Source organism: Microtus oregoni, unplaced genomic scaffold, assembly GCF_018167655.1.
Source record: "Microtus oregoni isolate MIOR12 unplaced genomic scaffold, Mior012 000003F_ref0000135, whole genome shotgun sequence".
In the NCBI taxonomy this organism is placed as follows: domain Eukaryota; kingdom Metazoa; phylum Chordata; class Mammalia; order Rodentia; family Cricetidae; genus Microtus; species Microtus oregoni.
In genome coordinates this window covers 13,752,818-13,773,293 of record NW_024543062.1, presented here as the reverse complement: position 1 = coordinate 13,773,293, position 20,476 = coordinate 13,752,818, and the positions used below count along the sequence as shown (strand labels likewise).

The 20,476-nt window shown below is 42.6% G+C and overlaps 1 protein-coding gene across 5 annotated transcripts in view; it reads left to right on the top strand.

Moving 5' to 3' along the window:
• The window catches only part of Rabgef1 (RAB guanine nucleotide exchange factor 1), a 53,718-nt gene that overhangs the window by 26,661 nt on the left and 6,581 nt on the right, over nt 1-20,476 (top strand). For 3 of the 5 annotated variants that reach the window (XM_041648281.1, XM_041648282.1, XM_041648280.1), the window contains exons 3-6: nt 887-1,053; nt 8,950-9,119; nt 18,864-18,945; nt 19,971-20,103. In XM_041648281.1, the coding sequence (XP_041504215.1) occupies nt 887-1,053; nt 8,950-9,119; nt 18,864-18,945; nt 19,971-20,103 (552 nt within the window). The remainder of the gene's footprint in view (nt 1-886; nt 1,054-8,949; nt 9,120-18,863; nt 18,946-19,970; nt 20,104-20,476) is intronic. The other 2 variants (XM_041648285.1, XM_041648283.1) reach the window with 1 other exon arrangement.

The window sequence follows — 20,476 nt, the reverse complement described above, 5'->3', positions numbered from 1 at the left end:
CCAGCAGTCGTCAACTGAGTGCCATCCTAAGCCATACATTTTTAAAATTACATTTCTTTCTATATTTTTTAGATTTATTTTTATGTATGTGGATGCTTGCATGTATGTAAATATACTACATGTGTCCAGTGTCTGAGGAGACCAGAAGAGGATGTCAGATTCTCTAGAGCTGGAGTTATAGGAGGTTGTGAGCTGCCATGTGGGTGCTGGAAACCAAACCCAGATCCTCTACACAAGCAACAAGTACTTTTGGACACTGAGCCACCTGTCCAGCTCCTACATTGATCTTAGCAGCCTCCTTTAGCCCTGTTTCTTTCTTTCTTTCTTTTTTTCCTCCTCCTCCTCCTCCTCCTCCTCCTCCTTCTTTTTCTTTTTCTTTTTTTTTTTAAGACTGAGTTTTTCTGTGTAGTCCTGACTGTTCTGGAACTCACTTTGTAGGCCACGCTGGACTGGAACTTAGATCTCTACCTGCCTCTGCCTCCCAAGTGCTGGGATTAAAGGTGTACACCGCTACTGCCCAACTATAGCTCTGTTTCTTAATATGAAAATTTGAGACAGGGTCCTAGTCTATAACCCAGGCTGACCTCAAACTCAGCAATCTTGCCTTAGCCTCCCAAATGTAGAGATTAAAAGTGTAAAACCTGGTTTATTATTATTATTTATTTATTTGAGGTGCTGGGTGTTAAACCCATACATCGGATCTTCAGCAGCTATATAATTTCATCTTACAGCTGTGTGCTCAATGGCTCAGACCCACCTGGTATATTTAGCTCCTGTTTATGAAGTCTTCAGCTCCTCTTCAGTCATTTAAACAGGATCTCCTTAGACCCTGGGAAAGCTTGGAGAGGAGACTCCAATCATTCACAATCCTCTTCCTGAATTTCAGGCTTCAGCGGGAGGAGGAAGAGGCCTTTGCTAGCAGCCAGAGCAGCCAAGGAGCCCAGTCCCTCACATTCTCCAAGTTTGAGGAAAAGAAAACCAATGAGAAGACCCGGAAGGTCACCACAGTGAAGAAGTTCTTCAGCGCCTCTTCCAGAGTGGGATCCAAGAAAGGTAATTTTCTCTTTCCTTCTTGTGTGACTAAATAAACAACAAACTAGATCTAGAAAGAGGTGGACTCAGTCTTTTACATCTGTAAGCCTAAGAGAATTCTAGTTCAGATTTAACACAGAAATCTAGTTTGATGGTCAAACAATACATGAAATATACTCTCTTTTACTCAAAGATACTGTCTTTTAAAGAAGCTATTTATTCCACAGGAGAACTAAAGGGAGTTGAAATGTGTAGCTCTGTTTATAAAGCTCTCTATTTCTTCTTCTTCTTCTTCTTCTTCTTCTTCTTCTTCTTCTTTTCCTCCTCCTCCTTTATTTTTTGGCCTTGTTTTCCATGTATAATAACCGCTGTTCATAAATTATCAGAAGTGGCTCTTTCTGGGATCGAAAGTCACCTGAGAAATTTTTCTCTCAAAGTTTATTTCCTATGCTAGTAGGGAACATACAGATAGGAGAAGGCTCATTTGGGGCTCTTGAGTAACTCATATTAAATATTTTCTTATAGATGGATTTGTATTATTTCATGTATTTTGAAAATTTTTATTTGTTTATTTTTTACTTGTATGTCTGTGAACTGCTTTGTGCCTGGTATGTCAGATGCTTTGAAACTGAAGTTACAATGGTTGTGAGTTGCCATTAAGGTTCTGGGAATCAAACTTGGGTCTTCTTGATGAGCAGTCAGTGATCTTAACCACTGAGCTATCGCTCCAGCTCCTCATTCATCTACTTGAGTGTGTGTGTGCATGTATACTTGTGTAGGCCAGAGATTGTCATTGTGTATCTTTGATTGTTCTCTATGTTTTTCTTTTTTCATTTTTTCTTTTTGGTTTTTTGAGACAGGGTTTCTCTGTGTAATATCTCTGGCTGTCCTGGAACTCACTCTGTAGATCAGGTTAGCCTCGATCTCACAGAGATCCGCCTGCTTCTCCTTCCCAAGTGTTTGGATTAAAGGCGAGCGCCACCACCACCACTGACTGGCTTCCACCTTATTATTGTGAGGCAGAGTCTCTTAATGAACCCAAACCTCCCTGATTTAGCTAGACTGGCTGGCCATTGAGTTCCAGGGGTCTTTGTCTATCCCCCAAGATTTGGGATTATAGGCTTGTGCCACCATGCCCAGCTTTTGTGTGAACTCTGAGGGTTGAACTGAGATTCTCATACTGTGCAGCAGAGAACTTTACTGAACTCACAGTGTGGCTCAGGCTCACTTTAAACTTGGGATCTTTCTGCCCTCATCACCTGCTGGAGTAAGAGTCACACACCACCACATCTGCCTTTTGCTTTTTCAGTGTTAGGAGTTAGACTTTAGCCTTTTAACATTGTAGCTGTTTTTGTGGGTAGAAAGCTTCAAAGTCAGCCAGGCTGTGGTGGCACAGGCCATTCATCTCAGCACTTGGGAAGCAGAGGCAGGCGGATCTCTGTGAGTTCAAGGCCAGCCTGGTCTACAGAATGAGTTCCAGGACAGCCAAGGCTACCCAGAGAAACCATGTCTGGGGCGAAAAAATAAGAAAGCTTCAAAATCTGTAAAAATCCTTCATTTCTAAATAAAGGCATTGGGTCACAGGTTACTTAGGTAAATTTGCAAGCAAGCTTTCCACTTGAGCCTGCTTGCTTGTTGGCCTTTGTGTGAGTACACTCAGCTGATAATAGGGGCAGCTTCAACTTGCAGTCTAGACCCATGGTCAACTTTGTTATTCTGTGACTGTATTTTACTTCCTCTATATGCGCTCCTGTTAGTTTATTTATATTAGTAGTACAAAAGAAAGCTCTTAAGCCAAGAGAGTGTGGTTCAAGCAAAGCACAATCTCCTAAGGGATTTGAAGAATTTGTGTGTATGTGGTAAGTATACATGTTTGTGTGGGTATGTGCATTTGTGTGTGAGTGGGTGTGGAAACCATAGGTCAACATTGAGTATCTTTCATTATTCTTCTTTTTAATAATTTATTTAAATTTATCTTATGTGCATTTGTGTGAGGGTGTTAGATCCCCTGGAACTGGAGTTACAGACAATTATGAGCTGCCATGTGGGTGCTGAGAATTTAGCTCAGGTTCCCTTGAAGAGCAGCCAATACTCTTAACTACCAAGCCATCTCTCCAGCTCCTCATTATTCTTACCTTACTATTTGAGATAGGGTCACTCAGTGAACCTGGAGCTCATCAGTTTGGACAGACTGACTGGCAGTGATCTCCTGTATCTGCCATCCTATTGCTGGGATTACAGACACATGACACTTAACCTGGCTTTTTAGTGGGTACTGGGAGTCAAATTCAGGTTTCCATGATTATTCTACAAATACATGACCCTTTGCCACCTTCTCAGGCTGCCTTTATTCTTCATAACCATTCAAATCAAATTAGCAAGGGTATTATTCTCTTCATATATCAAAGATTAAGTTTGACATAATATTTGGTCTGTCCTTCTAACAAGCATACATAGCAGGTGACTTGCTCACTGACTTATTGAGTGACTGAGGTAAGATCTCACTGTGTTCTCCATGCTGGCCTCCAGCTCCTGGACCTCAGTGATCCTCCTGTCTTGTCCAGCTCCTGGACTTCAGTGATCCTCCTGTCTTGTCCAGCTCCTGGACCTCAGTGATCCTCCTGTCTTGTCCAGCTCCTGGACCTCAGTGATCCTCCTGTCTTGTCCAGCTCCTGGACTTCAGTGATCCTCCTGTCTTGGCATGCTGGCACACTTGTGCCCTCCTGTTGGCGGAGGCTGCCCATTTGTTCCCGGCTACCCAGACTTGAATAACCCCTCAGAAACTATATTATTTAGATCACTGCTTGGCCAATCACTTAAGCCTAAAGCCTATTGCTTGCTAGCTCTTTTATCTTTGGTTAACCCATTTCGATTTTATATTTTACCATGAGGCTCATGGCCTACCAGAAGGTTCTAGCTGGCAGCTCGCATCTTTCCCCTCTGGTGGCTACATGGTGTCTCTTGACTCCACCTTCTTTCTTCCAGCATTCAGTTTAGTTTTCCCTGCCTAGCTCTATTCTGCCCTGCACAGGCCCAAAACAGCTTCTTTATTAACCAGTGGCATTCACAGCATACAGCATACATTACCCTCCTCTTTGGTGGTGGTGTTATTATTAATGTGTAAGAGTGTATGCATGTGAGTGTTATGTCCAGGGAGCCAGAAGAGGGTCTTGGGTCCACTGGAACTGGAGTAATGAGTGCTTGTGAACCATTCAGTGTGGGTGCTGAGAACTAAACTGGGTCTTCTGGAAGAGCAGTGTGTGCTCTTAGCCCCAATCCATTTTTTTTAGCCCCTCCAGGACTATTTAGGTTGAAATAGCAGATGCTGCAATAATAATAGGGTGGTACAGTGTACTTATAAAGAACCTGCCTGGGCTTGGGATTCCAATCTGGTTTCAAATCCTAGCTCTTCCTTTTACTAGCATGTGGCATTGGACAGGTAAGTGGTAAGTTCGCTAAGATTCATCTGTAAGGTGGTATTATCACCCACCTTGTGAAATTGTTAAGAATTAATGAGTGGTTAATGAGCATAGTGCCTGGCACCTACTAAGCGCTCCTTGAACGATAGCTGAGGTATGGCTTTCCTTTTGGCCCAGGGTTGCTCAGCTGGAAAGCCTTGTATACTGTTTAGCTGGGTGATAGACAGCTTGAGAATCCTGTTTGACTGGATGGACTTGAACCGCAAATTGTGTTTCTATTTGAGAAACTCAAAATGAATATAAGTAAATGTGTAAACTCTGGCTGCTTGGTCCCTACAGTTCTAGCTGTAGCATGACTAGATTGTTCTTTTCCATCTCCCTTCTTGTTTTCTTGAAAGCTTTTTGTGTTGTCTGGAGAGTACTGATAGAGCCAACCCTATCTTTTTTAGTGCTGAGCTCTACTCCAACCCCCTCTGCTTACGTTTTAAAGGGGAATTTGGGGTAGGCTGGATTTTTTAGACAAGATCTCACTTTGTGGTCCAGGGTGTCCTTGAACTCCTAACAAACCTCCTGCTTCAACCTTGAAAGTGCTGAGGGCTGCTCAGCTGAGGACTTTTCCGCTCTTTGTTTAGTCAGAAGTATTTGTTGGAGAGGAATGTACAGAAGTGAAACAGTGAAGGAGATAACTGGGCTTTCCCTGCTTTTAACCCCGAAGCTTTCAGTCCCTGAAGCTTTTCAGTCTGAGGGCTTGGCATTCTCTGGAGGGTCCTCTTGGACCTCTGAGGTCCAGGGAATATAGGGAAACATCTGCTCAGAAGTCAGACCCTAGTTCAGTTCTGCCCTTAACCACAGAAGCAGCTGAAGTTCAGTTTCTAAAGACCTTCAAGCCTTGGCTACTTCAGTTGTCAGTTGTAGGGATACGGTCTGGTGTATGTGAGGGTTGCACAGCGGTCTTGTAGAAGCGCTCAGCATGCGGTAGTACTCACAATAAGTCATTGCCATTATTATCTTGTCACATGGAAGAAATGTTGTGTTTCTGTTGTAGATCATTCTATAAATTTTAGTTTGGGCTTGTGTATCCACAGTATTGCACAATATTGTGGGATTTTAAGAAAGTGTTTTATTACACACATATATACATATACGTAGGAAGAGTGTGAATGAGTATGGGATGGTCAGATACAATGTATGAGAGTTATTTTTCTCCTTTCATGTGTGAACTCTGCTGAGCCATCCTGCCAGCCTAAGTATTGTGTCTTACTGTCTTACCTCCTGTCTTGTCAGTGGAGGATTGAACTCTCCAGTTGTGATTTGTTTCTCACTCCTTACATTTCTGTTTTTCCCTTGTGCTTTTTTTTGGGGGGTTTTTCGAGACAGGGTTTCTCTGTGGTTTTGGAGCTTGTCCTGGAACTAGCTCTTGTAGACCAGACTGGTCTCAAACTCACAGAGATCCGCCTGCCTCTGCCTCCCGAGTGCTGGGATTAAAGGCGTGCGCCACCCCCCCCCCAGGTCCCTTGTGCATTTTAAAGCTGTGTTGTTAATTATGTATTTAGGACTGTTGTGTCTTGGAGAGTTGACTTTTCATAGTATAATGTCCGTCTTGTTAGTTGGGAGGAACTTCTTTTTGATTCTTTGACTGTATCTTATTCCTATCCTTAGTGTCTCAATTTAGCCTCTTTATTGTTGTTGTGACATGGGATCTCACTTTGTAGCCCAGCCTGGCCTGGAATCCACATTTCTCTTGCCTCAGCCTCCTGAGTGTTGGGATTGCTGTGCAGCTTCCATGCCCAGCAGGACATGTGGGTTTTAACTTTGGTAGTTATTCCTAAACGGTCTCCTTTTAAAGTTCTGTCACTTGTATCCCATCTGCACAGTGTTAGCGACTGTTATATTCTTGTCAAGATCAAATTTCAGATTTTGTCTTAGTTAGGGTTTCTATTCCTGTGAAGAGGCACCATGACCAAAACAACTCTTAAAAAAGGAAAACAGTTCATTATGGGCTTGCTTATAGTTCAGAGGCTATTATTAGTCCATTTTCCTCATGGTGGGGAACATGGTGGCACACAGGCAGACATGGTGCTAGAGCAATAACTGAGAACTTTACATCCTGATCTACAGGCAGCAGGCAGAGAGCCACTGGGCATGGCATGGGCTTTTGGAGACTCAAAGCCCACCCCTAGTGGCTCACTCCAACAAGACCACACCTTCTAATTCTTCTAATCCTGCTTAAACAGTTTACCAACTGGGAACTAAGTATGCATATATATGAGCCTATAGGGACCACCTTATTCAAACTACCATAGATTTTTATAATTTTGATTATTATTTTGTTACTAAATCATTAAGTTAACTTTTTTCTTTTTCTCCTTCCCCTCTCTCTTCCTTTCCTTTCTTTCTCTCCTTCCTTCCTTCCTTCTTCCTTCCTTACCCTTTCCTTTCTTACTCTCCCCTTCCCTCCCCTTCCTTCCTCTCTCTTCCCCTACCCTCTCTTCCCTCCCCTCCCCACTCTTACCCTCTTTTCCACCCTGTGTAGTCCTGAAACTAGCTGCGTAGACTAGGCTGACCTTGAACTTACAGAGACCCACCTGCCTGTGCCTCTCAAGTATAGGAATTAAAGGTATATACCCAGCAAGTTACCTTTTTGAATGGCATCTTCTTGTGGTTTTAATTTGTGTATTTGTCATTCTTGAAGTGCCCATCTTCCCTGTTAACCACTGCCCAGCAAGGGCTATATAGTGAGACCCTGTCTCATAAAAAGACCAATAAAATAATAGTGTGAAGTTGGTCGATTTTAATGCCTTTCAGTTTCTTTTTCTTGTGGGATGTGGTGGTCCACACTTGTAGTTCTAGCATTTAGGAAGCCAACGCAGAAGGATCCTGTTTCGAAAGGAAAATATAAACAAAACCTTTTACTCAGTGTCTATTGGGGGATGTGTGTGAGAGAGAGTGGTAGAATGTTGCTATAAAGCATAATCTGGTATCACATATATTGTGTAATCTAGCCTGACCTAGGACTTGATCCTCCTGCCTCAAAGTGCTAGAATTACAGGCATGTGTTATTGCACCCAGCTTGGATGCCTTTTTACTATGAGCAGTGTGACTTGTAAGCTGAATGGTGGGGAAATAAATTGGCCTTTGTCTGTTTGGCAGGTGAAGTGTGATTTGGAAGTTCTCTAATGCTTTGTGTTACCTGATGCCTTTGTACTCCCATTGATGGTTACTTTGGTAATTTTTAGGTGATCATCAAGAAAGTTGTTCAAAAAAGGGTACCAATTCAGTATTGGTGATTAATGATACAGCTTAATGCATTGTGTATTTTGGCTAAAAGAATGCTAAGGAGCAGCTTCTATTGAGTATTTTTTTATTTGTTTTCTGTTTGTTTAAAAAATTAAAAATGTATGAGTTGGGTGTATGTCTATTCGCCTGTGGATATAATATTACCACATGTGGAGTTTTTTACTTTTACTTTATATGGGTTCTGGAGATAAAACACATCTCTAGGCCTGTGTGGCAAACTCTTTTCCCTTTTGAGCCATCTTACTGGCCCATGGGTATTTGGTTTTTATTTTTTACGTTTTATTATGTTGGGGCCGGGTGTGCTATTATTTTTTCCACTGCACTCAGAGGTCATCTCTGTGGAACTTCCGACTTCAGGGAGCACAGGCCCCCTTCGCCTGTTACCTTCTATCAGTATCCTGCCTTCCTACACCTGTAACTCCCTTTAACACATTAGACTGGTAGCACAAATTTGAGAGTTTTTGTTATTACTTGATTTGCTTTTAATATTTGATTATTTATTTTCTGGATCTCACTTTGTAGCTCTGGCTGGCCTGGCACTCACTATGTAGACCAGGCTGGCCTCAATTTAGATTCGCCTGCCTCTGCCTTGATTAAAGGTTGTTGCCACCATGCCCGTCCCTATATTTGTACTTTTAAGAATAGTTATGCCTTAATTCACTTCTTACAATCAGGAGTCATTCTCTGCTTCCACTCTGTGTGTCTTGAAGATTGATTCAGTCACCAGACTTGTACATCCAGCTCTTTTGCCTGCTGATCCATCTGGCCATCCTGCAGTTAAGTTTTTTTGAGACAGGGTCTTATGAAGCCCAGACTGACCTCAAACTCACTAGGTAACTGAGGATGACCTTAAACTGACCTGGATCCTCCTGCCTCAACTTCCCAAGGATTATAGTTGTGTGCCACCATGCTTAGTTTATGCATTGCTGGGCTGGAACCCAGGGATTTTTACATGCACGGCAAGCACTCTACCACCTGAGCCACATTTCCAGTCCAGCTGAATGTTTCAGCTCGTGTAGTTTTTATCTGCTTATACTTTCAAATTTTCCATACTTTAAGGACACTCATCCAAATGTTTAAATATAAAATGATATAAATTTAACTTTAATTAAACATAATTTCAGTAATCTTGTTAACTACATAGAGTAATTCCATACATCAGTTTTCTGGGTAACAAACTTACTGTGTTTAATTTTCTCAGCAGAAATTCAGGAAGCCAAAGCTCCCAGTCCCTCCATAAACCGGCAAACCAGCATTGAGACGGATCGAGTGACTAAAGAGTTCATAGACTTTCTCAAGACCTTCCACAAGACAGGGCAAGAAGTCTATAAACAGACGAAGATGTTTTTGGAAGCAATGCATTACAAAAGGGTAGGCTGAGACTAACCCCTTGGAAATAAGAGCTGTGGTTTTAGGGAGGGTTAGAGATAACTGTAATCTTGTCATTTTACACCTGACAACAAGAAGGTGATATTTACCTAAGACAAGCCTTTTAGCTCAACTAACACCTGACTCCCTGGCTAGTACTTTTCCACCATGCTCTGGTGATCTCTGTGGGACTTCTGAAGTTAGAGAGTTACCTTGTAATGGAGTAGCCTGCCTCCATGGACCTTTAGCTCAACTCTGCGGCCAGTAGAATGAAATAGATTTTGTTATTACTTGTTTTACTTTTTGTGTTTGAATCATTCCTTTTTCCACCTTGTATTCCCTGATTGAGACAGGGTCTCACAGTATAGCCCTGGCTGGCCTGGAACTCACTATATATACCAGGTTGAGCTTGAACTCACAGAGATCTGCCTGCCTCTGCCTCCCAGGGTTAAAGGTGTGCACTGCCATGCCTGGTGCATATTTAGGTTTTTAATGTTCTTCTCCATGTTCATTTAGAGGAAAAAACCGATAAAGTGTAGACATTGAAAGCTGCAGCTGTCAGCTTGGTGGCTACAGTTTCAGTCCCTTTGCTTTGTAGATGCAGGATGTATGAAACCAAAGAGAATGAGTGAGCTGTCTGCTCACTCGTTAGGGTTCTCACCAGTGCTTGGCTACAGCTCAGTTTTCTACATGCATGGCACTGTGTAGCCCGGGCTAGACTTTAGCTCCCTACCTCCTGCCTCAGTGCTGGAATTATAGGAACATACCACAATGCCTGGTAGGGCGGTTGTTTTGTGGATTTTTGAGGTGTGGTCTCAATGTTTGTAGTCTGTGTCCACTTCAGACTTGCCACATGTCTGAGACTGAACTCGATCCCCCTTCCTCAGCCTCTGGAATGCTGCTGACATTTGTAGGTACTGTGTGCCACCATGCTCATTCACACCTGTGTCTTAGTCTAGAATTTATCAGTAATTTCAGTTTCCATAATTCATAAGACTAATTGCGAAAGAATTCATTTTGTAAATAAAGATGAAGTATTTTCATCTTCTGCAGCATTAAACTCATGTAGTGTTGACAGAGGTTTCTGTCCTACCCAGTCCCACAGTTGTTTAGTCCCAAAGAAATACACAGAGGTCTACATTAGTCAGAAACTGGTTGGCCAGGTAGCTCATGCTTCTTATTAACTCTTATAGCTTGTATTAGCCCATAATTCTTGTCTGTGTTAGCCATGTGGCTTGGAACTTTTTTTGGCGAGGCAGTCACATCTTGCTTGCTCTGTGTCTGAGTGACATCTGCAGATCGACTCTTTCTCTTTCCAGAATTCTCCTGTTCTCATTGCCCCACCTCTACTTCCTGCCTGGCTACTGTCCAATCAGTGTTTATTTAAAATACAACTGACAGGGTATAGACCATTGTCCCACAGCAATGTAGGTCTTCTGTGTGGTGAAGAGAGCTTACATAGAAGGGAATGGTAATCAGGAAGCAGAGTTGCTTAACTGCCCTTTGGTTAGACACATCTAGCCTCAGAAGTGTGGATCTGTGTCCTACATTTCTCAGTGTTCCTAAGATTCAGTTCTCCAAAGGGAAGCTTTCCTTCTTGCTCTTCAGGGGTGTTGTGACCCCATGTTAGCAGGCAACTGTTTCTTCTTTTAAGTATTTGTGAAGAAACAGTGACATTTAAAGTTAAGGCAAGCTACCACCGGTGAGACTTGAGTGTGGGAGAAGGGAGGGAAGCAATGATAGGCTTGTTTAATGTTGAAAAAGCGAAGTCTGAGGGTTTTTTGTTGTTGGGCTGGAATGGTTTCTACTAACTTTGCATTTATGCTGCAGTATGTACAGAATATATGCCGTAGATTATATTGTATTTACAGAAACACTGCTCAGCTGGATTTGTTTTTCTTATGAGAAGTATAATGTACCCGTGTTCTGTATTCATTTAATTAACCATTTAGTAAATATGAAAATAAAGAGGCAACCCTGATGTGGTGATGCATGCCTTCAATATCAGCATCCTGGAGGAAGAGACAGGCTAGTGTGGTCTACCTAGTGAGCTCCAGCCAGGGATGCACAGTGAGACCCTGTCTCAAATAAGTAAATACATTAAAAAAAAAAAAAGTAAGCAGCTATTAGAGATGCCACCGTGCTGTGTGTTCAGGGCACCACTAATTGACACTGGAGACCATGATAAGACTCATTCCTCCTGTTTTAAAAACCACTGTGTAACTAAATTTCCGTTTTACACTAGCGCCAACTGTTTGTGATAAGGGTCCCAGTCTTACGCATGCGTCCTGGGTATCTTTGGTGTCTAGGATGATGGACCACATACCTGATACATTTTTATGGATTTATTTTTTATGTACATTTATTTATTATTTATTTATCTGTATGCTTGTATATAGGCATGCATGTATGGAGGCCAGTGGGCAGCTGTTCTTTCCTTCCACCATGTGGGTTCCAGGGATTAAACTTAGACCTCCAGACTTGGGAACAAGTACCTTTATCTAATACCAGGGGCTTGAAGGAATCCCTACCGGCCTTTGACTCCAAGTCATAAAACTTGTTGTTTATGCCTGAACTCACATACTCTAGCTTTAAGACACTAATTAGATAAATTTATTAAGTATAACGTAGGGAACAGTTCCTGGAGATTTTGAAATGTACTGTAGATTAAGGTGCATTCTGTATTGAGTTTTTCAAATGTGCTCACAAACCTTTACCCAATTTAAACTTTCCTTTTTTTTTAAATATTTATTTATTTATTATGTATACAACATTCCTTCCATGTATGTTTGTATGCCAGAAGAGAGCACCAGATCTCATTATAGATGGTTGTGAGCCACCATGTGGTTGCTGGGAATTGAACTCAGGACCTTTGGAAGAACAGGCAATGCTCTTAACCACTGAGCCATCTCTCCAGCCCAATTTAAACTTTCTTGATACTGCTCTAAGGGCCTCCTCAGCATGAAAAATAACTCTTATCTGTAGAAACAGCCCCACTGACCATTGATATAAGTCGATCTTTGTTTCTGTCCCACTGTACAGATTCTCCCAAACTGCTGGTGTAGAACAATGGCGCACTCTTGCTTTTGTCTGGCTCTGCATCATTCCTGTTTCCTCCAGTCCTGCTTTACGCCAGGGTTGCACAACCTGTTCTGATTAGACAGTTGTTTTCAGAATTGCATTAAATGTCTTTCCCAGACATTTGATCTTTGTTAGGAAATACTTAATCTGCATTTAGACTTTTAAAAACATCCCTAAACACTATCCCTTTTGATTAAAATTTCAGCACCTACATATTTCACTACAGTATTATATGGTAATACCTTACCGGCCAACAATTTTTGCTAATATTTTTCTGAAGTCTTTTTATTTTACCTCCATTTTAAAAAGCAGAATTAGTTTATTTGAAATATTTTGAAATAGATTTTAAGCTCAAGGGTTGAGGGGCTCTTCAGGAGAAAGACACACCCTAGTGTGTGTTTGGGGGGGGGGCTCTTAGAGAGTCATTCTTTTTTTCTCCTTTAAGATTTAATTTTCTTTATGTGGGTATTTGCACAAGACCAGGAGAGGGCATTGAATCCCTTGGTGCATGAGTTATAGGCAGTTGTGAGCTGCCATGTGGGTGCTAGGAACAGAATTAAAATCCTCTGCAAGAGCAGCAAGTACCTTTTAACTTCAGAGCCATTTTTCCAGCAACCCCTCTTTAAAAAAAAAAAAAAAGATTTATTTATTATGTATACAGTGTTTTGTCTGCATGTATGCCTGCAGGCCAGATGAAGGTTCCAGATCTCATTACAGATGGTTGTGAGCCGCCATGTGGTTGCTGGGAATTGAACTCAGGACTTCTGGAAGGGCAACCAGTGCTCTTAACCTGAGCCATCTCTCTGGCTCCCCCTTTTCTTTTTTTTTTTTTTTTTTTTTTTTTTGATTTTTTGAGACAGGGTTTCTCCGTAGCTTTTGGTTCCTGTCCTGGAACTAGCTCTTGTAGACCAGGCTGGCCTCGAACTCACAGAGATCCGCCTGCCTCTGCCTCCCGAGTGCTGGGATTAAAGGCGTGAGCCACCACCGCCCGGCTTCCCCCTTTTCTTTTTAACGTATTAGTACCTACTGGGTTCTCTTTCATTTGAGGCAGGGTCTTGCTATGTAGTTCACACTGGCCTTAAATTTGTAATCCCCTGAATACTGAGGTTGTAACTGTGTCCCACCACATCTAACTCTGTTATTAGCTATCTGATTTAATACATATTATCGAACCTCTTCATAGTCTTTAGAATGATATGTTTCTATTGCAATGAGGAAAGCAGGCTCATAATTAACACAGCATTCTTGCATGAATCACTTCTGTAATCTTCAACACTTGGGAGGTCTAAGCTAGAGAATCACCAAGTTTAAAGCCTGCCTGAACTACATAGTGAGTTCCTAGTAAGCCTGAAACTCTGTCTCAAAAAACCAGCCACAAAAATGTTTTAAAATTAAGAAAACAAAGGAGATAGTCTGGGAGTATATCTCAGTGGCAGAGAGCTTGCCTAGCACACATTCCCAGTGCTGTGGAAAGAAATTGGAGAAGGTCTGCCAGGCATGGTGGTACACACCTTTAATTCCAGCCCTCGGGAAGTAGACATTGACAGATCTCTGAGTTTGAGGTCTACATAGTGAGTTTCAGAAACTCTGTCTTTAAAAAAAAAAAAAAAAAAAAAAAGGAAATTGTTAAGAATATTTCCTAACATAGCTCTCTGCTTACACAAAAATCCCAATCATGCCTAATCAAACCAAATTAAAAGATACCCAGGTTTAATTGGACTCCTGCACTCTTGGGTGGCCCCTAGGGGAACCAGAAAGCCACCAACGCGACCACGGGGAGGAAGGGATGATGGGGGGCACACAGGGACCACATGTTTATTTGGGGGGGGGAGCAGTCTAAATAGCCTGGGGGAGTAGTCTTTACCTTTTCTGGGGAGGGCTCAAAGTTTGGTGGGCTACCTTGACCCTCCTGGGGGGAACCTTGACCCTCCTGGGGGGAGGGTCAAGGAGCACAGGGACGGGGTCTCCAAAGATGGAGGCTGGAGACCGGGATTTACATAAAAAAAAAAAACAAAAACCAACTCACCCCCACAGAAAGTGGAGAAGAGGCCATGGATATGGCTCAGTTGACAAAGTTTTGAGTTCAGCCTCCAGCACCTAAATAAAGGGGGAAAAAAAAAGCAAATGGAAAGTCAATGGAGGAGAGTTACAAAGGAAGCTAGAATTTACTATGCTTGGTTTCTTTATCCTTTTTTGTTTTGTTTTGTTTTGTCTTTAGTTTTGGTTTTTCAAAACAGGGTTTTCTGTGTAGCCGTGGCTGTCCTGGAACTCACTATGTAAATCAGACTGACCTCGAACTCACAGAGGTTCACCTTCCTCTGACTCCTACCAGGATTAAAGGTGTGTGTCACCACCACCTGACTTCTTTGTGCTTCTTAGTTGTATAACATTACTTGAGTAGAACAGTCTTAGTAGAAAAGACTATCTCAGATGACTCATTGATCAAGAGTATGCTGGTCCTGCACTTTCTGAGGACCAGAAGTTCAGTTCACAACGTCCTTGTTGGGGTGTTCACAATTGCTGGTAACTCTAGCTCCAGAGGACCTATTGCTCTCTTCTGGCCTCTGCGAGCTCTGTGCTCATGCACATCCCCCTCCACAAATGCATTTGTACACATAATTAAAAATAAAATATTAAGAAAAATAGTCTTACTGTGAGACTCAAGCTTTAATTGGGTAAAACAATGACTGTGGGTTCAGGGTGTTTGTGGTCACCCGTGCAGTATAGGATCTATAGCTTTCTTTGTTGTGCTTTATTACTTTATAGGTATTTTGCCTACATGCATATTTGTGTACCTATTTCATGCAGGGCCCACTGATGTCAGAGGAGGGCATTGGATCCTCTGGAACTGGGGTTGGAGACAATTGTGATCTGCCATATGGGTGCTGGGAGTCAAAACTGGGTCCCCTGGAAAAGCAGCAACAGCTCTTAACTGCTGAGCCGTCCCTCCAGTCCTTCAACAGTAATTTTAAAGTATGGTGAAAAGTTGGGCATTGTGGTGTATACCTTTAATCTCTGCACTCAAGAGGCAGAGGCAGATGGGTTGTATCTCTGAGTTATAGGCCAGCCTGGTCTATGTAAAGTTCCAAGCTAGTGAGAGCTACACAGTGAGACCTCATCTCAAAAAGAAAGAGAAAAGGCATGGGAGATACAAAGAGACACTAATCTTTCCCATTCCTAACTAGAAAACCGTGTAACCTGATTTTATGTGGTCCATGACGTGGTGAGGAATTGTTTTCTTCAAGTCTGTCCATATGAGAACATGTTATTAGGCTGGGCGTGTTAGTGTAAGCCTGTACCTGCAGCACTTGGGAGGCCCAGGTGGGAGGGCTACTTGAGCCCACAAATCTGAGACTGGCTTGGACAAAACAATGAGAGCCTGTCTCAAAACCCAAAATCAAGCTGGGTATAGTGTCATATGACTTTAATCTCGGCACTTAAAAGACAGGTGGAGTGAGTTAGAGGATGGCCTGAACTGTACTGTGAGGTGTGGAGCAGCTCGGGAGCCAGGGGCAGGTGGATCTCTGAGTTCGAGGCCATCCTGATCTACAGAGCGAGTTCCTCAACAGCCAAGACTACACAGAGAAACCCTGTCTTGAAAAAAAAAAAGTTAAAAATAGGTCCTTACTTTCTGCCTATCCTGAAAGAACAGCCTGCCCTCTACATCCTCAGTGTACATTGCCTTTTAGTCTGTTGAATAGTGCAGTAAAACCCAAATATCTTTTTGAAATTGTGCTTATTTTCTGAGTTTCTCATTCGAGGTTTTTCCTCTGCTTGCTTGTTTCCATCTCTGCTCTTTGAGCAGGGTCTCGCGTAGCCTGCATTACCTCCACCTCATTGCTCAGTTCAGGTTTTTTTTATTTTTCTTAATTTAAAGTTTTTAGTGTGTGTGTGTGTGTGTGTGTGTGTGCGCGCGCGCAATGGCTGCATGTAGGACTATGCACCACTTGATTGCCCTGTGTTAACAGAGATGAGAAGAGAGCATTAGAGCTAGAATTACAGATGACTGGGAGCTGCCATGTGGGGGATGGTAACTGAACCCAGGTCCTCTTTAAGAGCAGCCAGTGCCCTGACCACTGAGCCGTCTCTCTAGACGCTTAATCCAGGTTTTAAAGACACAATTCCCTAGGGCTGGAGAGCCAGCTCCCTGGTTCGGAGGGAGCACTTACTGCTCTTGTCGACCAGGCTCAGTTTCAGCACTGTCAGCAGACCTGACACCCTCTTCTGGCTTCTGGGGCACCACGCATGCATGTGCTACAATACGTATTTGTAGACAAAGCTTCATAAAAATAAATCTTTAAAAATAAAACCCAGGCCAGGCAATGGTGGCACACGCCTTTAATCCCAGCACTCGGGAGGCAGAGGCAGGCGGATCTCTGTGAGTTCGAGACCAGCCTGGTCTACAGAGCTAGTTCCAGGACAGGCTCCCAAGCCACAGAGAGACCCTATCTCGAAAAACAAAATAAATAAATAAATAAATAAAACCCAATTTCTGTATGCGCAGCTACTGTGTAACCTCACTTTTCTTACTAAGGAAGTAATCAAGCATAACATAGGACCTTTTAGCCATTTCATTATGATAACAGTCTTGCTATTAAAATTTGCTATGGCCAGGCAAGGTGATGTACACCTTCAATCCCAGCACTTGGAAGGGAGAGGCAGGTGGATCACTTGAATTTGAGGACAGCCTGGTATACATAGGAAGTTCCAGGACAGCCTGGGCTATGTAGAGAGATCCTGTCTCACAAAAACAAAACAAAATAATTGCTACTGATTAGTTTGTATTGATTAGTTTGCTTGGTATTAATGTTTACGGAAAAGGTGTTTTTCCGTTTAATGAAGAGATTATAGTTTAAAGTGGGGCTGCATCTTCATTCACTTACACTTTCACAGAGTAAATGGAAAGATGACATCCCTCCTGTGTTTGCTCCTGGTGTGCCCTGTGCTGGGAATCAATCCCAGGACCTTTTGCATTCTAGTTGAGCTCTCTACTCACAAAGCCACATTGCCAACACCCATGTCAGTGTTCTAATCCAAACAGTAGTTTGCCATTCCTGGTCACTGTGGGAAACCAGAGGGGTATGTTTAAAGAAAGACTCATCAGCACAAGCTCTAATTCTTGAGGAAGTTGGGAGGAAGTAGTACAGACTTAGTTTTAAAATTAGAAGCAGTGTGTTCTCACTTATAAGCAGAAGCTGAAAAAGTCCATATTGTAGAAGTAGAGTGCAGAACAGGGCAGCAAGGCAGAGGGGTGAGCAAAGGAGAACAGGTACAAGGTGCACTTAGCTGAAACCTCCAATGTTCTTTTGGGGGGGGGGTATTTTTATTTGTATGTATGTATGTGTGTGTCTGCATGTCAGTATGTGTACTTTGCAAGCAGCCCAAAGAGGTCAGCAGAGGGTGTGGGAGCTCAGGAGCTATAGCTACAGGCTGTTGTGAGTGAGTCGTCTAATGTGGATGCTAGAACTTAGTTCTGGTCCTCTGGAAGAGCAGCAGGTGCTCTTAACCTCTGAATGACCTTCTTCAGCCTCTTTAATGTTCTTCAGCACAGTAGAAAACTGTGGTTGTTGACAATCAACGGTGTATTTCTAAATAACGAGGGGAAAGGAATTGGAATGTTCCTGGCACAGCACACTGACAAGTCTAGGATCGCATGCTAGGTGCCGCGATCTGTTCACTGCACCTTGGATAGAAATATCACAGTGCCCATGAATTTGTAGTTCCTAGAAAGCAACTGAGAAAAACACTTGATTAGTACTGGGCCTCTCCTGGATCTGGGGGATGGCTCAGAGGTTAAGAGAGTGTACTGCTTTTCCAGAGGACCCGAGTTCAGTTCCTAACACCTGCGTCAGGGTTAGGAACTCCATCTGTAACTAGCTCCACAGGGTCCAACAGGTCCAATGTCCTCTTTGGCCTCTGCTGACACTGCACACACACACACACACACACACACACACACACACACAGTTAAAAATTCTTTTGCTTGAAAAGATTTTATTTTAATTGTGTGTGGGTGGGTGGGTATGTGCACATGAGTGTGTTGCCCAGAGTCTGAAAGAGAAGCTGAAGTTATAGGGCAGCAGTGATGAACTGCCTGATGGGTAGTATCGGGAACCAAACTTGAGTCCTCTGCTAGGGCAGCATGGGCTTTACCTAGTGAGCCCTCTCTTCAGCACCCCAAAATAAATTTGAAAAATGGAAATGTGGGGGCTGGAAAGATGGCTCAGAGGTTAAGAGCACTTGGCTGCTCTTCCAGAGGTCATGAGTTTAAATCCTAGCAACCACATGGTGGCTCACAACCATCTGTAATGAGATCTGGTGCCCTCTTCTGGCCTGCAGGCATACATGCAGACAAAACACGTATGCATAATAAATACATAAATTTTTTTTTAAAGTCTAGACAGCAAGACCCTGAACAACAACAATAGTAATAATATATAAGGAAGGTGATGATGTAAATGAAATAAATGCAGTGTGCACAAATTTTATGTACATATAGTGAAATGTAAAAATCATGAACAGGGGATTTTTTTCTTGTAGAATGTGTGTAATTTGTAAGTGTTTTTAGGATTGGCTCAATGTAAGGAGTGTGTTTTAGAAACTTGATAAAATTTAGTGTCCTGAAACTTTTCAGCTGCTCACTATTCTCTTGACTGTTGATTCCAGGACTTAAGCATCGAGGAGCAGTCAGAGTGTACTCAGGACTTTTACCAGAATGTGGCCGAAAGAATGCAGACTCGTGGAAAAGGTATGTGTTGTCAGCCAGCTGTTATGGTGCTGTCACCATATGGTGTTGTCAGCCAGCTCAAGGTAGCTGTCCTCGGCTCCCCTGATTGGCCTGGCTGGTGTCTGACAGCTGCTTCATAGCTCACTACACCCTTGAATGTCTTACTTCCTATGTATGACCAGGACAGTTGAGTGGTATTTTGAGTGCTATAATACCCATATTATGGGTAAAGTGAGGAAGATCAACAGTGCTCAGGAAATTTTCTGTATGAATTTCCCACCTTGGAATTGCCATTTCAATGAGTTCACGATGACGTAATCCTAAGGGAGTTGAGGCAGAAAAAAATTGAGACCATCTTAGACCTTTGGGTTTGTGGCGATTCTCTGGGCCTGGCCTTTCATTAATACTGTACTTTAGGATACATTTCACATATGCATGATGGCTATGTATGTGCTTCAGGGAGAACATGGTGGGTATGGGAAAGCTCAGAAGAATGGGAATTTGTCAGCACTTGGCAGCCTTGGGAATTCCAAGTGTTTTAGCAATGTAGCAATCGAGAGGGACCTACAGAAAGTCTTCCTACTTGGTAGGGCATATACCTGATAGATCCCAGAGAAAGTTTAACAAATAGGTGGGAATTCTGTAAGATGCAGTTTAAAAAGTTGTAATTTTGTTGTTGTTGTTTTGAGACAGAGTTTCACATAGTTCAGGCTGGCTTCTAACTTGGTTATAACCAAGGATGACCTTGTAATTCTGATCCTCCTGCCTCTACTTCCCAAGTACTTGAGAGGTTTATATATGTCTAGACCATTCCTGGTTTATGCAGTGCTGGGGGTGGAACCCATGGCTTCCTGCATGCTAGGCAAGCTCTCTATCAATTGGACCATATCCTAAGCCCAAAAAAGTTGTCAATATTTAAAGGGGATTTTTAATGTCATATTTGTAATTTCTTTACTGGGTGTGTTTATAGTAAATTATTTTTTTTTCTGTGTGGAAAATACTATAAAAACCTTTTCTGAGCTGTTCTACCCATCTGTGTATTCCAGTGCCTCCAGAGAAAGTGGAGAAGATAATGGATCAGATCGAAAAGCACATCATGACTCGTCTCTATAAATTCGTGTTCTGCCCAGAGACTACTGATGATGAGAAGAAAGATCTTGCCATTCAAAAGAGGATCAGGTGGCTGGCATGCCTGTCTTTTATCTGCTTTCTAGAATGGAATGATAGCATGTGGGCAGTAGTGCGTGTGAGCGTCCAACCTTGAGCAGTGCAGTGTGTGAGCTTCTCAGCCAGGCTCATGGTACCTGCTTTTCTGTCTGACTCAGCTGGCTGCAGATGGGACCCATGTTGGATAGTTGAGATTGTTTAGATCTCTAACATTTTCAAGGAACATAAGGACTTGATTTCTTGTTTTGTTTTGTTTTGTTTTTTCCTCATCGGGAGGGAAGCTGTGACTGCCTGTCTCAAGGCAATGGATGTTATTTCTCCTCCTTCCCACCCTGTTGGGTTACATTTTCCAGGCAGCCCTGCAGGCACATCTTTGCCAGTCTGA